The 17405-nt window shown below is 37.7% G+C and overlaps 1 protein-coding gene across 1 annotated transcript in view; it reads left to right on the plus strand.

Annotated features, from left to right (window-relative positions):
- dock2 (dedicator of cytokinesis 2) overlaps positions 1–17405 on the plus strand; it is a 100592-nt gene that overhangs the window by 772 nt on the left and 82415 nt on the right. Inside the window, exons 2-17 of the mRNA XM_030145253.1 lie at positions 3107–3190; positions 3619–3659; positions 3840–3895; positions 3975–4071; positions 4147–4295; positions 4505–4640; positions 5216–5373; positions 8341–8422; positions 8619–8751; positions 9328–9403; positions 9537–9613; positions 11814–12064; positions 12366–12464; positions 13784–13856; positions 14153–14256; positions 16837–17038. Of these exons, the coding sequence (XP_030001113.1) occupies positions 3107–3190; positions 3619–3659; positions 3840–3895; positions 3975–4071; positions 4147–4295; positions 4505–4640; positions 5216–5373; positions 8341–8422; positions 8619–8751; positions 9328–9403; positions 9537–9613; positions 11814–12064; positions 12366–12464; positions 13784–13856; positions 14153–14256; positions 16837–17038 (1818 nt within the window). The remainder of the gene's footprint in view (positions 1–3106; positions 3191–3618; positions 3660–3839; positions 3896–3974; positions 4072–4146; positions 4296–4504; positions 4641–5215; positions 5374–8340; positions 8423–8618; positions 8752–9327; positions 9404–9536; positions 9614–11813; positions 12065–12365; positions 12465–13783; positions 13857–14152; positions 14257–16836; positions 17039–17405) is intronic.

Raw genomic sequence — 17405 nt, forward strand, 5'->3', positions numbered from 1 at the left:
TCCTCTGATACAGGTTAGCATGTCATCACTGACCTGCTATAGACTAAATGCAATAATTTTATTGCTGACATTTCAGCCGATAAAATTCATGTAACATCCCAATAGCTGTTCCATCTAGAACTTATGGTTTACATACTAAAGGACTGAATTAGCAATAGAAAATGTAGAAATGTAGAAACATAATTAGTCATTTAATGCTGATTTGGACCGAAGAATAATCTGATGTTGTGTGTACAACTGAGACAAACAAATGGCAGGAAGAAGGAAGGAAGTCTATAAGAGTTTGAAACTGTACAACTGAATACTGTAAAACCACAAGTTCTGAACCTGTAAGGTGTTTTCATTTAGTTGGTTTAACTGCTTGAAAGGCAAAAACTTTTATTGTGTCAAGATGAATTAGGGCAGCAATAAATAGATAGCATGGTTAGTTTATGCAAGTGGACAACTCCAGCTTGTACCTTCAGTAATGTTATTACGGTCTCTAAGTAATGACATATTTACACAGTCTCTGGATAGGCTACTATGTAATTTCATTAATGTCTAAATATTGAACTCGTGGCATTTCATAGAAAAATATTTAAACTTAATATGATGTTATTATACTTATCATATAATTGATTTCCTGCTTTTGTTTCTTGTCATTATTTGGAAACTTTACCTTGACAGAATCTTACTGAGTAACACTGTTCAGTAGGCTAAATGGTTAATAGTTTAACCCAGCAGCACTGACCCCAAAACAGTTACAGCAGATAACCAACTCTGTTTTAAATGATCACTTTGTACAGTGACTGTCATCTTAACTTTTGTAATCCCAGGCTGTACAACAAACCAGTAAAAAAAAGTTTTTCATCCGGCAGCAATCACTGAGATGAACAAATATTACAAATAGCAGCTATTCATTTATGTATGTATCGTGGTTTTGTTATCATTTTCTCTATTTAAGAACTTTAGTTGTTGGAACATTGCAAGTGTTACTTTATTCATATATCATGTTTTATTAGTGTCTGCATCTGTGCTGTTTGTAAAATGCACATCAAGAGGGATGCTTTGTCTTAACTGCAAACCAATACCACCAATGGGTATAAATGAAGTAACCTAAGCTGATTTCTATTATCCTGACCTATTCTTTGTAGTTCCCTCCTCCTCAATCTATACTCCGCTAAAAGTCTCCGTATGGTCATGTAATCAGAGCAACAAGAAGGCTGGTGCTACAATGGATCAATCAGAGATGATGATGATGATGGTGTTCAGTGATCATTGCCACCTTGCTTTAAAATAGCCCGATTCATTTTCAATATCAAGTGGGCCACACAGGAAAAAAATTGTCTTGACTTACAGGATTCTGTTAGCATATATATTTATCACAATATGAAATAAACTAGTCATGCACATTATTATTATTATTTATTACTACTTTTGTTTATCACTACTATTATATGTAATGTGCAATTGGCTGTTTTTAATAGCTATTGTTGTTATTACTATTATTATTTTCTTATGTCCTTTCTATCTTCTAATTCTTGTTTTATGTGTACGTATGGTGTTGTGCTGCTACTAGAACCTCAATTTCCCAGAGGGCTTTGACCAAGGAATCAGTAAAGTGCCATTTAGTCTAATTTAATCTAACATGACTTTTCCCACTTTAATTGTATTATAATCAATTCAAGAATACTACCTTGATATGGAGTTGCAGAAACTTATAAAACTAAATAGACATGATGTGTTTCTCTGACTGATTCGTATCCACTCATGCAGAGGCCAGATACGATAAAAGAGTAGCCATCACAGTAACAGATAGTAGACATGTTTATAATATTGTCAAAAAGACTTCCAAGCATATAGATAGGCTAATTAATTAGTTTGGGTGATTTAGCTGCTATTTCCATAGACTGGCCTTTTTTTTTTCTATGACAGACACTACTGCTGAGAGGAACATGAAGGGCTTTGTAAGTGAGGAGAAGTATTTTAAAGTCTATCTTAGCTTTTACAGGGAGCCAGTGCAGAGAAGCCAACACAGGAGATATATGGTCTCTGATACTGGTTCTAGTCAGTGCACAAGCAGCAGCGTTATGGATCAATTGAAGGGTCTTTAAAGACTTTTTGGGACGGCCTGAGAAGAGTGATAGATAGATAGATAGATAGATAGATAGATAGATAGATAGATAGATAGATAGATAGATAGATAGATAGATAGATAGATAGATAGATAGATAGATACATACATACATACATACATACATACATACATACATAGATTCTAGAAGATTCTGTTTTATGATTGTCCGAACTGAACACCTGAGAAGAAAACCCACCCACCCTCTCATTACTTACTTGTAAATACCTACCTGAAACCAGAGATCTTGGGATTATTAATGGTGGACAGCTCTTTTAAACTACTCCTTTTGCAACGAATCTGATGAGGAACAACAACCTAAAACAGTTCTTGTGTGCCCGTGCATTTTTGAATAGATTCCCCAAAAACCTAACCCTAACCCTAACCCCTAACCCTAACACATAGAATGTAACCCTGCCCCTAGGCGAATTACATATAACAAAATTGCCCCAAAAATAGAAGCGCCCACCTTGACCTTGACCTAAAAAAAAGCCCCCCCCCCAAAAAAAAAAAAAAAAACAACTCTTGACCGGGTAGTGACTACTTCCTACTTCCGTTCTAGACCGGAAGTTGGGTTAACAGCTTTACGTTTTACAGGTACCGCTGCCATTCTTTACTTTCCAATTTATAAACTTGTGTCCACGCCACTTAGTTTGTTAGTGAAATGATTTGAGAAAAATGGTTTACAGGTTTACAGTGAACAAAATATGACAGACCTTTTTTTTTTTGTAAATCTCATCTTGTGTCTTTCATTCCTACTTTAATAGCGTTTTTAATTGACATGAATTATTAAACAACAGTAACAACATGTGCAATTAAAAATAATGACGCACACCTGTTAAAGACATTAGCTAGGACTTGCTAGCTGATCTTTATTTGCTAATATCAGTCTCTGTAGTTAACTAAACTAACAACTTTTCTTGGTTAAACTGATATTTTCTCTGAAGTTTTTTTCTTGATATATTAATTTTAACATAATTATTTTCATTTTAGTTAAGTGGAATTTCGTTAGCCAAGGAGAAAAGCATCTTTCCCTGGAAGTAGGAGATACAGTTCACATCCAGGAGGCCTGCGATGGTAAGAATATCACTTACTAATTCCATATTTTATCATATTTAATATAACTTGTTTTTCATGGAGATCCCCCAAACAGTATTTTCCCTTTGTCATTTAATTCCTGTAGTCAATGTCATTGAATAAAAAGTCTTATTTTTATGTTGTTTAATGTTAATCCAAATGCAATGTAAGATATTTATTTGTGTTACAATAGGATCAGCTCACAGTATATACAGCAAATAGATATTAAAATAAAACACCATATTATATAGATTGATAGTAATTATTTACAGACCTGGTTATTTAGTGAAACATTTTCAGTTAAAGTTATATTATTATACATAAATGACCTTACAGTACTGAATACTAGGATGATGTAAATGTAGACTCTTCCTATATGATGCTATGACCATGATAAGGTAACATTGGACTGCGTACCTGTCTTTCAGGATGGTACAGAGGATACCTGGCCAGGAACAAAGCCCTACAGGTACATCTGCACACATATCTTTTGAGCACATCAATTTCAAACTCTATAAAACTTAATCTGTATTATTTAGACTGTAGAAACTCCACTAGGAAATATTATACTCTAGTTTTATGAATAGGGAAAGTTAGAGATGAGATGCCCTGTAGTTTATTAATTTTCTCCACAAATATTCATCTCCAGGGAGTGTTTCCTGCCAGTTTTGTCCATCTGAAGGAGGTTATCATTGAAAAACGAGAGTAAGTGAAATGAAATGTCTATCTGTAAATGTATGTTCCTTACTTAATATAATTTTATGGGTTGTGTGTACAACTACAGCAATGAGGAGGTGGTGATATCAGCAGAGATGCCTTTGGTGAAGGAGGTGACAACCACACTGAGAGAATGGGGAAGCATATGGAAGCAGCTTTTTGTGGTAAATGCTAAACAAAATAAGCACTGTTTCTGCATATATGTGTGTCAGCATAAAACCATGCATGTCCTTCTGCAGGCCAATAAAGAAGCACGTGTGAAACAGGTACAGAGGCTTATGTGGGAGCTCATGGAGTGGCGTTCCCAACTCCTCTCTGGCACTTTGCCTAGTGATGAATTCAAGGAGCTCAAGCAGAAAGTCACTTCCAAGATTGACTACGGCAACAAGTATGTGTATTCAAAAACAAAATTGTATGTTTACACTGTGCCCCCTTTCCACTCATTTGTATTGAGTGGAAAGCCATGTCTTCTGCCATATCTTTGCCTTCCTCCCTCCTCAATTTCACCCTCTGCTTGCTGCTATTTCTTTCTCCTCTTTCCATTATTTGCGTTTGATCTATCTCACCGGTCACCATCTGTCCTCCTGCCTCCTACAGGATCCTTGAGCTGGATCAGGTGGTTCGAGATGAGGATGGGAACATTTTGGACCCAGAGAAAGCCAGTGTCATCAGCCTTTTTCGAGCCCATGAGGAGGCTACAACTAAAATCAATGAACGCATCAAAGAGGAGCAGGTAGGGGAAAGGATAAGAGAGTGGTGTGATGGGCAGCAGAAAAATTAGGCCATACACACATCATAGTGTCTTGGTCTGTAATGAGGATTTTATGGATAAATATGAGGATTCATTTTACATTGTTCATAATTTACTCTTTGACATCTTTGTGTGTAGTACAGTGGGATATTTCCAGAGCATTTCCAAAGTATAACTTATCCCAAACAGGATTTATCTATTTTATTGGTTAAATCAGTGTATTTTCCTAAAAATGTAATAAATACAGTCAGGCCAGTCGTGCTTTGGAGACAAGTATAATAAAGAATTTACCCCATGCTCTGACTTAACTCATACCAAACAGCTCCTGTAAGAATTTACTACCACGTGGATTCATTTATAGGGTTAGGGAATTGAAAGTACTATTATTACTTTCTTATGCTGGTATTTTGAATTAAACAAGCATCAGCTAATATGTTTTACTAGTCAACAGTTTTTTTTTCCACTTTTTTTTTTTATTTAAGTGTTTGTTCAGCATTTTATCCTTTTTCAACTATAGTCATAAGTTAATCTCCTGAAAATAACATCTTCTCCTGCAGTCCAACATCCAGACAGACCACTGTGGAATCTCAGCACGGATCCAGTCATCTCCCACCCATAGTCTTTATGTCTTTGTCAGAAACTTTGTGTGTCGTATTGGAGAAGACTCAGAGCTCTTCATGTCCCTCTATGACCCAATCAAACAGACCATTATCAGGTATCAGCTTTCACACCCTTATCTTTTGCTTTTACCCCTTGATGAGTGACTGAGCCAGCAGTTGACAAACAGATGAGAATCTTTGTTTATACATACTGCACATACATACATAATTTACATGTACACAACATTATATTTAGACTACTAGGGCTTCCCTCAACTCGTCACTCTATAACAGTTGTGGAACAGTTTTTGTGGTTTTCAAGATGAATGCATTGGCATACAATGCATGTTGGGCTGTCTTGATAGGCTGTATGCTGTATGTTGACTCAGTCCTGGACAATTAATGATTAATTAATTAATACTAAGGACCCTGTGCTCTGGTGTTATTAAATGTTTGGCTGCTGAGGTAGTCTCTAGTCTCTATTTTTTCCTAGCTCATCCTAGGGCACATTTAGTTTTACAGGTAACCTCTAACCTCCTCACTCAACTCTTCACCTGTGTTTGCCCTGGAGCAGGACTCCATAGTGAGTGAGAGCACACACAGGGCTCATCCCCTCCTCACCAAGATAGAGAAAAAGAGGAGACTTGCCTTGTAAACTAAAAGCTGTGTCAGAAGAGAAACAAATTCTCTTTTTATTTGTGCGTCCACTGTATTTTCAGCTTATTGTATGTTTGTGCCATGTGAAATAGCCTTATCCAAAGTGAAAATGTATAATTACTTACAATGAACATAATACACTTTGGAGGCTGTTAATATTGTCAAGGCTCAGTAAAATATGTGTGTGTGAAACACTGGGCCAAACTGCCTACCTCACCTCTGTGTGTGTTCAGACCTTACATTGACACACATGCAGTGACAGAGCATCATCACTATTGTGATGGAACAAATGGCACAACTGTTTGAAGATTATGGTGTTTTCACAGCAGTGTAATTAGACCACAAATAAACTACATATTATGGCCTATTTCTTCCTCCATTTGGTCCGATGGGGTCACTGGTTAGTTAAAGTAACTGTTACCATAGTAACAACAATCTTCTTTTTGGGCAGATCGTGTCATTTAAGCATTTTTTTTTTTCAATGTAGCCATAAACCCTAATTCTACAAGTCAGGGATAAAATCAACTGTAATGCACCATCCACTGTGAATTAACAGCTGGTAGGCGACATCTTGTTTCTTCTGGAAATGTTCAGTTCCTCCATGAATCAGGGAAAGATACAACTAAAAAACCCAGTCAGGAAGTGAATGTGAGTACCTGCGTGATTATTTCTGAGCTCATACAATTTTGTTCATCCACATTAAAACTCATCACTGGGTCGTGTGTATGTGTGTGCATGTGTAAAACTTTAAAAACAAATAACTTTTAGTGTGGAAAAAAGCCTAACATAGTCTTATTCTCATCAATGTGAAAGACAAATTACATTTTTCTCTTGTTTTTCTGTGTTTGGGATGTTCTTGGGTGTCCACCTTTGAGCAGTGAGTTTATACCACCAGCCAGTAACAGCATGTGTATGTGAACAATATGAATGTAGAGCATCTCAGGTTATATGGCTCTTTCTACTTTTCTCACTTATTACAGCTCTGTTTGACAGATAAAATTGTGAGCAAAGCATGCTTTTATACACCTCTACCTATCACCTCTAACAGACCTGTTGCTCACAGGTTTTTATTAGTATTTTGGGAATTTAATGACTGTGACAGAATCAGAAAGTAATATTAATCTATTTATGCTCCATTTCCACAGCATTATTTTCTTGCTATGCAGCTTGCTCTCCTCATTCAATCTACGGCTGTCTCGACTGCTTCTCATGCTTCATTGTACAGTGAGTGGAAATATGGGACCACGTTTGAACAATTCTGATTAAAAACAAGCAAAATGTCATATACTTTGCATTTAAAGGAAGCAACAAACACTTCCAGCCTAAACCCATTTTATTTAATCTGATTTAAAATTAAAGATGTTCATCCTTGATCGATGCCCTACCTGCCACCAGAAAGACGAACAGGAGTGATAAAATAATCTTTTTCTTGCAGGTAATGATAATATATGAAAAATCAAGATTAAGAGGACTAAACCTGTATATTTCTCTGAGCACATCATTTAGTGCCCACATGAAAAGAATGATTATCTGTAAAATGTAAGCTCCAATGTGTTTCTCTCACTCAATCTCTTGGTAGTTTGGTTCACATGAATACGCACTTAATTTCTACTTCATTTCCTCATATTTAAATTGCTCCGTCTTCTTTCCTCATTTGTCCTCCTTATTCTATTGTGGCACCACGCATAATTAGAACAATGGTATGCCACCAAAAATAGGTATAAAAAATAAAAAACAAATTATAGAGCAGCACGTACTGACTGACAGTATTGTGTGGGGCCTGACAGTGCTGATGCTATGTCCTGTCACTCACTGTCATACTTGGTGTATCTCTGTCTGAGCTGCAGCAGTCAGACCTGGATTGATTATCTTTTCCTGCATCTCTATACTGTACACAGCAGTTTATTCGACTTTGCCTTCCTGCCTTTTATCCTGCTGCCCATTCACTTTTGTCTCATCTGCTCATTTGATTGATTTGTTAAATGCTCTTCTCTTTCTTTCATACAATCCATACCTTCACATTTTGACTCTGTGAGGGCAAGTTTAGGGCCATTAGACAGTAGCCTCATGTCAAAAAATACAATAGAAAGGTATTTTTTCCACAGCTTTTATTCAGGCGTCTGTACCTGAATACGCTGCTTCTGCCTTGCAGCAAATACTGTATCTGTCAAAGTCTTGCTCATGCTTGTATGTCAGAGAAAATGCTCCTTAGAAGAAAAGTCATATTTTAAACATTTATATTTAAATTACTCTGCAGGAGCACTGGATCACACACTTGAAGCTTCCAGAAATCATATATCTCATCAGGAAAAACAAACACAGCACACTGCATGCTTGTGTGGCACTCTGTATACATTCACTTGTCAGTTGTGTAACAGTGTAACGTGTCTTGTGTGTGTGTTAACATTTTGCAATCTATTGTGCAGTGAGAACTACTTGGTGCGGTGGGGCAGCAAAGGTTTCCCCAAGGAGATTGACATGCTCAACAACCTGAAGGTGGTCTTTACTGTAAGTGGCCACAAGGGGGTGCTGTCATACTATTTTCTTACCCCATCAATTTGTATTGTAGCTGAGAGATGAGTGAATTCCCCTCAAGGAATTGGATTTTTGTTATTGTTTGATGTTTGGTTTCCTTTCATTCTCTGTTTTTCCACTAACCTTTTATCCCCCTGAGTCCTCTTTTTATCCTCTCTGTCTTTTTCAGGACTTGGGAAACAAGGACCTGAGCAGAGAGAAGATTTATCTAATTTGTCAAATAGTGAGAGTAGGCAGGATGGACTTGAAAGAGAGCAACAAGAAGTGCACTCAAAACCTACGCCGACCGTTTGGGGTGGCAGGTACATGAACAGAGCCAGTAACATCTATTTTGGCTGTCTTAAGCATTTGCTGCTAAGTAGTCAATCCAGTAATGGATTTTTTGACAGCATTATTATTTTATATTTTTATTGTAAAATCTAACAAATAATGTAACAACAAAGACTTATGTAGCCTATCTATATTATTTTGCATTTGTTTACATAAATCTTACTATTATTTGATCTGAGTTGTTAGTTGATTCATATATTATAACCACATGGTTTATAATATGTATTATACCTGGGAGCTCTGTAGTGCAACCACAGCTGACTACTGCACAAACAAACTAAAATATTGATGTTGCCGTCCTCTCCTTACACTCTAGGCTGTTTTTGTTTTTGCTGCCATATTAAGTTATTCACGTTCCCCCATAACTTCACCACTAAAGAGTTATCAAGGTGTGTAGTGACTTGTTTAGACAAACGAGTGACGGAGAACGTTGTTTATACACAGTTCAGAGGCTGTCACTGCTGATTGATGTGAATCCATTTCATAAACTACTGTTAAGCCTTGTCTTTGATATTGTCATATACAAATTTATTTTCTCTTCTTGACAGTGATGGACATTAGTGATATCATCAAAGGGAAGATTGAATGTGATGAGGAAAAGCAATTTTTCATTCCTTTTTTCCCGTATGTTATATTATCATTTCTCCTTTGCATTTCAAAATCCCTGTAATTATAATGCTGTTACTGCAGATTTGTGTTTGGAAATTGCCCTAATTTTAGGATTTCATGCTTTTCATGGGTGTTTATTTGTTTCCAGGGTAGTTGCTGAGAATGACTTTCTGCACACATTACTAAACAAAGTGACAGCATTACGAGGAGACAGTGGTGGCCAAGGTATTATTCCACACTTGCACGTTTTTCCTTCTGTTTCCTTTTACCTAAGTCATATGAACACAAACACTTGTGGTTCTGTGTGCACCAAAGGCACCTATGGGTTGCAGTCATTTGTGGTCAGATGAAATCACCATTGCCTGTTGCTAATTTGCTTCTTCCCTCTGCTATGTGGGTAAGAATGAAGGCCTTTATCCTGATGGATAGAATGCACCCTTGAGCCTCTGTTTTCATATTACTTACCCTTTATTTCTCCCTCACCAGCCTCCAGTCACACTACCCACTACCTCATGTTTATGGCTGGCTTTGACAGCCCCTAGATGACACTGTCTTGTTCCTCATAGAGTAACCAGCTTGTTGGACTCCACTGTCATATTACCTATCTTTTATCTTTCCTCCTAGTCCTGAAGGCTCTGGGCATAACCTACATATGAAGCAGATGTTGAAAGCACACCGGAGGCCAACAGATGCATGTTCTTAACATTACTGACCTCTAATATCTCCTTACCCACACTTTTAGATGCTAGTGCCACCAGACATGTGACACACACACACACACACACACACACACACACACACACACACACACACACACTCACACACAGTGTATTCCCTTTTGGTTTTTGGTTAGCTCTGAAAATATAGGTTTGTGACATAGTCTAGATTTCACCAACACTGCTTTACCCTAAAATAGCTCACCCCCTTGTTTCTTTTTCTTCCAGTTGCTTTTAGCTGTTGTAATATTACCGCCTTCCTTTCTTGTTTCCTTTACTACCTTGCCTTACATCTCTTTTAGCAACAGGATACCCGTATTTATAGCACTGATTACAGTTTAGACCATTAGATGATCAGTTGTGACTGCAGCAGACATTTTGATATTCCTGGTTCACCGTGGGATACTCTCAACATTCTGCTATGTTCCCCTGAGAAAAGCTCACTTTATACATAAAGAGGAGCTAACATAAAGTTCAGCTCTCAGACTTCTAATTTCAGGGCCTTTTGGCGGTCCTGAAAAACTCTTAAAATGTCTGAAATTAGATTTTATATTATCAGACCTTGAAATTTATTATTCATTCATTTGGCTTTAAAATGATAGCTTGACACTTTGGGAAGTACTCTGATTCAATTTATTATCCCTTTTTGAAGTTGCTAGGCAACCATTCGATTCGATTTATTTTTTATTCTGATTTAACAGGACAAGGTATGGGATTTAATTTAACGTAGTCTGTTTGGACAGAGCCAGACAACCTCTATGGCTGCAGTACCTTCATACTCACCCCACAGGTGGCAGTGACATTGATATTTGTGTTCTGTTCTCTACAAAAGAAGACATTTTCTGAAATGTCCTTCTATTTTTTGTTTACTTAGCTGAAGTAATAAATAAAAATTCTAGGTCTTTGCATCCTACCTTTAGAATACCTTAAATATCTATCTGCTTGTTCCACTAAATTCTCTACTTTATAATTAGATTTTATTCCTTTAAATGATAACCCTTCAACCTGAAAAAAGGACAATCCCCAAATAAGAAAAAAAAGTTTTTTATTTTAAGAACAGCCTCTCACTGTCATCTAGAGAGTGACTTTAACTAATAATTATTCAAAATGAAAATCAGTTCTGAACTAACTTACCTGGTTAAATAAAGATTAAATAAATAAAAGAAATAATAAGTACTGAATTAATTACCTGCCCCACAGTGTTAATAATAGCCTGAAAAGCAGGGCAGAAGGTCAGTGTTACATAAAAGCTTTTCACACTGGAAAGAATCACTTAATATACACGGTACATAAGGCTATGAAATACTGGATAAAAAAGTAGCTCTCGGCTTTTAACAAAGCCTTGTACCAGCACCTAACTTGATGAAATGGAAAACTGGTCTGATATTACCCTGTTACTCTGGAGAGAATAGATACCATATTGGTTGAGAAGACTATTTGTTTTCTGGAAATAAGGTTCTTAAAAGTGGTTGTCATCCATTATTAGTAAAATTAAACTTGTGTGTTGATTTCATAAGTCACCTTTTTCTATTTTCTAAATATTGTAATTATTCAAAATGATGCAAATGCTATTGTTAGTCATCAATTAATCACAACAACAACAACACAAGTTAACATATCACTAACATAATCCCTCCTCAAAACCATCATCGCAGGCCCAAAGAAATATATGTTGTTATTCAAATGTGTTTGTCCTCCTCTCCTTTCAGGTCTGTGGGTGACAATGAAGGCACTGGTAGGAGACATAGTACAGATCAGGAAGGAATACCCTCACCTGGTGGACCGCAGCACTGTGGTGGCCCGTAAACTGGGCTTCCCCGAGATCATCATGCCTGGAGATGTTAGAAATGACATCTACCTCACACTGCAGGGAGGCGACTTCGACAAGTACAACAAAACCACTCAGAAAAACGTGGAAGTCATCATGTGGGTCTGTGATGAGGAGGGCAAGGTCATACAGGTAAACAGCATGAGCAGATGAGGTCACAGAGTTTATTAGTGTGAGTGTATTTGAACAGGAAAGGGATTTGTCTGAACTGGGATTGTTCTGAGTGTGTGTGGGGTGTTTAAGAGATTGAGGTGGCACGGGCCAGTAAGCAAGCATGGCACTTACCAAGCACTTACTCACCCACTCATAGTTAGGGCCACATTGACGCAGGTTTATCCCAGAGTGAAAATCCATCTTAGGCATACATGGGCGCACATACACACACATGTAAAACCCCACAGCTCAATATTTTTCTCTTCCTATTCTTTCCTAGAACTCCATCTGCCTGGGAGCAGGGGATAAAGGGGTCAGTGAGTACAGATCGGTCATCTACTACCAAGTCAAACAGCCCCGCTGGATGGAGACGTTTAAGGTGCATGATTATTTATTTACATTATTATTATTATTATTATTATTATTATTATTATTATTATTATTATTATTATTTACCTCTCAGGAAGTTAGAATAATGTGCAAAAAAAAGTAAGTTTAGTTGGCTTACAAATTTAATACAGCACACGTTTACTCAGTAAACATATTCATTCACTCATTTCTAGAATGTTGAAACACCACATGTGTAACATTATCATATTTGCAAGTTCAGCTTGTTTCAGAATTTTATGATAACACAAGTAGGGCTTGTGACAAGGATTGATCCATGAGCCAGTATAAGTTTTTGTCAAAGTAATATTTATTGCTACAGTCATGGGCAAAGCTTCTGATCTAACAGTTGCTCAAAGAATAAGACACTAATAAGGAAAGTCACAGAAGGTTATTGCCAAGAAACCTGGCTGTTCTCAGAGTGCTGTGTTGCTTTGGAAAGTCACCTGGAAAAATAAGGTGTGATAGAAAAAGGTGCACTGGTAAGAGGGCCAACTGCAGCCTTGAGAAAACTGTGAAAAAGAACTGCTTTGACAATGTGGGGGAGATCCATATGCAGAGTTTTTAGTCAGAAATCTCGATGCAACAGACGGCTACAAGAGATGACACATATCTCCTGAATACAAAGCATTAAACCACTGCAGGTTTGCAGTGTTGCTCACCAGTCCACAGTGTTTTCTCATGTTTTTGCATCTCATTCAGAAGTCAAGGTTTTGGAGTCAGGAGTGGGGTTTGAGGAGCACAGAACCCCATCTGTTTGAAATTCGGCATTAGAATCAGGCTGTTTGGCTGTCAAGGTCTAGGGCCTGCAGGTGCCAGACTTGTATGATTCCACCATACTGACTCAAGGATCACTCCTTAAAATAAACCGTTCTTATGTGTTTGTGATATTTAGAAAAACAAAACAATGACATTTTTTGGGTGAATTCATAAATTCAGTTAATCTTATATACGTCTTTACAGAGTAAACTAGCACACATATGCTTCATTATGTACTAACTAAGATGCATTAATATTTAATCTAATCTGTTAAACCATATGTAGTATTTATCTTTTTTCACATTTTTTCTCAAATTTGTGAGCTGTATCTGCATGTATGTGTTTGTGACAGTACCTGTCATGGTTAAGTGTCTGTTGGCACTGCCTTCTTTAGCAGACACTCTCCCAGATGTCTGATCATTGTAATGCATTTGCAGTCTTTATTTTAACTTGGAAGAAAATAAACACCATGTCAAAATATGCCTTCAACATTCTAAGATTATAGCTATTTTTGCTGTTTTCTAAGATATACTAACTTTAGATGTCCTCCAGGTGGCAGTCCCTCTGGAAGAAATGCACAGAATTCATTTACGCTTCATGTTCAGACACCGCTCATCACTGGAGTGTGAGTATCAGGTTTTCCTTTCTACCTGTCTGTTCACCCCCATACTTTCACATTCTAAATTCTTCTCTTCCAATTCTCCTGAGTATAATGTGACACTGAAAGGCCTGAATGATTGGAGGCAATTTAGAAAATAAACCAAGGCATCATTACACTCACTTGATTATACATATCAGCTGTCTTCCTTCCTCCTCTACCTGAATTGTCATCCCCCCCTCCTATCTTACTATTCCCTGATGTGTCTCTCCCCTGACCCTCCCTTTCACTGTTTACTCATTCATCTGTTTTTTTGTCTCCAGCCAAGGACAAGGGTGAGAAGAACTTCGCAATGGCCTTTGTGCGTCTAATGAAAGAGGATGGAACAGTTTTACAAGATGGACTGCACGACCTTGTTGTCTTTAAGGTCAGAAATAGGACGTTTGTTGACACATAATGATGACTCTGCGCTCTGGTTTCATATTTACTCCACAGATTTCACTTATATGCAGTCAAACAAGAAGCACAGTAAATACATTTCTGTTCTCTGAAGCCCAGGTTCATTTGAAAGTGGATGTGTGAATCTCATGTACCTTGACCAAGAAGTTGTAGAGTTACAGTATTATGGATCCGAAGAGTGAGCCTCTTATTATGAATGCTTCAGGTTAATAGACAAAATTGAAGTGTAATATTTTAGTAAAAGTAGATAAGTAACAGGTAATCTCCTATAATCCAGTGTTTTAAGGAGTGATATTTTGCTTTTTTTAAATGGAACTATACATTTTAAAACATTTCCCTGTGGTCTACAGAAACTTTAAATGCTATGCTTGGGTCTGAATTCTTCATTAATTCAACTCCACAGGTCCATCTTCAACCCTGTTTCTGAGTAATGACACCAGAAAGGTCGTTTTGAGCGCTGGCCCTTTAAATGCACATGAGCCACTTCACGCCTCTCCCCCTCCAGGTTGATGGCTGTGCTGCTCTGTCCTGTTCAACCAACAACTGAACATTTTAGGTAATCAGCTCAAAGTTTGGACATATTTTCAGTATGAACTACAAGCCCTGCTGCTGACAGACAATTATGGCGTACTTGGAGAAGTGTTTGTTGTAATTCTTGATCTTATATGTACAAATGTCATGACGTAACTAGTTATAGATGTAACAAATTAAGCAGGAATTAAAACAGGTTGTAGAAATCCACTCGATTTTTACCAAAATGAATGTAAAGATAGTTTTGCACCACCTGGAGGGTTCAAATTCAAACTTTTTGAACTGTTAGGGTCCCCAAATATACAAATAAAGGTACCAAAGACTAATAAAAGTGCTAAACCCTCCAGGTGCTGCAAAGCTATCTTTATATATAAAAATTGAGTGGATTTCTATAACCCGTTTCAGTTCCTGCTTAATTTGTTATGTCTATAACTAGTTATGTCATGACATTTGCACATATAAGGTCAAGATTTCCAACGAACATTTCTCCGATTACATCATAATTGTTTGTCAGCAGCAGGGGTTGTAGTCCATACTGAAAACATGTCCAAACTTCAAACCAATTACCTAAAATGTTCACTTGTTGGTTGTATTAATGAATACCAGTGGCTGAATGGGACAGCCTGGAGGGGGTGGGGCATGAAGTGGAGCAATCAAAATGACCTTTCTGGTGTCATTACTCAAAAATAGGGTTGAAGATGGACCTGTGGAGTTTAATTAATGAAGAATTCAGAACCAAGCATTGCATTTACAGTTTATGTAGACCACAGGGAAATGTTTTAAAATGCATAATTCTATTCAAAATAGCAAAATATTTAAGACCTGACCAGTTGTCACCTTTTTTGTCTTGACATTGATGTTCAGACATGTAATTAGTCTAAACCACAACATTTTGGGATGTCATGCGGTTAGGAAGGGCAGGAGATGGCTTGCACCAAAGGGTCTGGGCCTGGACCTCAACTTGGACTGCTGCAGTAAGACCTCACCCTTTGCATTACATATTTTACAGAACGGGCCACCGGGGTGCCCAGCACAATTCCATTCTAAATGCCATGAAAGCAATACAGTGTGTTGAGTTGTTTCCTGAAGTCACAGGTGAGGAAGGCAGATTATTTGCCAAAAAAATGCAAATAGCTCAAGAATTTGAAAATGTCTTTTATTTGCAACTATCATCAAAGCTGGTCTAAACATATAGTAAGTCTGTCCGGGGGATTATGGCCACCCAGTCAGGTTGAGTGAAGCCAAAATAGATTTCCTGCCAAACGAGCCAGAGCTAAGATTGAATCCCCTTATTGATTAAATGCCAAATGCAATGAAGATTAATTACTCGTGATTCACTCAAAGACCGAATGGATGGTCTCCGTGTGCCCTCTTTCTCGATTATCTCTCTTTATCCCTGCATTCCTCTCGATCTCTGTGCCACTCATGGCTTTATTCTCTTACTCCCTATTTTCTACCTACTCTCCCATTATTACTCACTGGTTTGGCATTGAAGAGGGCAGAGTTGAGGTTTCATGCCTCAATGAATCTTTGACCAAACGCTGTAATATATATGCAGAGAACGACACACCTCCTCCCCCTCAGTCCTGCATGTTCATTTAACCTTTGTAATGCGTAGTATCAATGTTGTAAAAAGAGAAAAATGGTTGTTTGTGTTGTTTTTGCTTGAACTATTGTTCTATTCAGTTAGGGAATCCCTGTTCCCAAGCTATGACTTTAAAATAAGTTTTAAAGTTTTGCAGAAACAGATAAGGCTACTGTTGTGCACAAAATAACTTCAATTACTATTTGTCATTCTGTCCTTTGGGGTTGGCCTGATTAATTACTGCTTGAGTGTTGAACCCCACTTTGCCGTTGTGTTCTGCTCCCAAAACGACATCAAGACATTTTGACTAAATGCAGGAATTACAATTTTTGCCCCACTGCTGTTGCAACAACCACCAAACCATCTGTGTCCTCATGAGTGAAGTTGTTATGGTGATGGGTTAAAAGTGACTCCATCATATTGTCCTGTTAGGGTGACAGCAAGCGCATGGAGGATGTGAGCTCCTACTTGTCATTGCCCTCCACCCGCCACCACCATGGTGACCCCCACAAGGGGGCAACGCTGAGCCGTAGTTCCAGCAGTGTGTCTGGAAGTGGAGGAGGCCTGTCTGTCAGCTCTCGAGACAGTTTCACTATCTCCACTCTGGTCTGTTCCACAAAGCTCACTCAGAATGGTAAGTGTGTTTGTTTGTGTGGGGCAGGTGTTAATAAATGTTTATATAGACACTTGGTGACATTGTGTTGACATTAAGCTACTCTAGGGAGTGAGTTGGAAGGATAGTACATTTCAGCACACATCTATACGCTCATACATTTACACAGGAAGTAAGTTGCAGAAAGGTTAAGGTAGAAAATATGAGGAGGAGGGTGTTTGAAATTAGTTCTGACAGGTTAAAAAACATTAATTAACATCTTCTTTCCACAATGCAATAAGGTCAGCCTAAAGCAATGAATCATCAGTAAACTGTGAAATTAGTAGAGGACACATGTAGGTCTAGTGCAAAGTCAAGTTTTGTTCTGTATGATGGAGATGGTGAGTCA

This window comes from Sphaeramia orbicularis, chromosome 10, assembly GCF_902148855.1.
Source record: "Sphaeramia orbicularis chromosome 10, fSphaOr1.1, whole genome shotgun sequence".
Lineage (NCBI taxonomy): Eukaryota > Metazoa > Chordata > Actinopteri > Kurtiformes > Apogonidae > Sphaeramia > Sphaeramia orbicularis.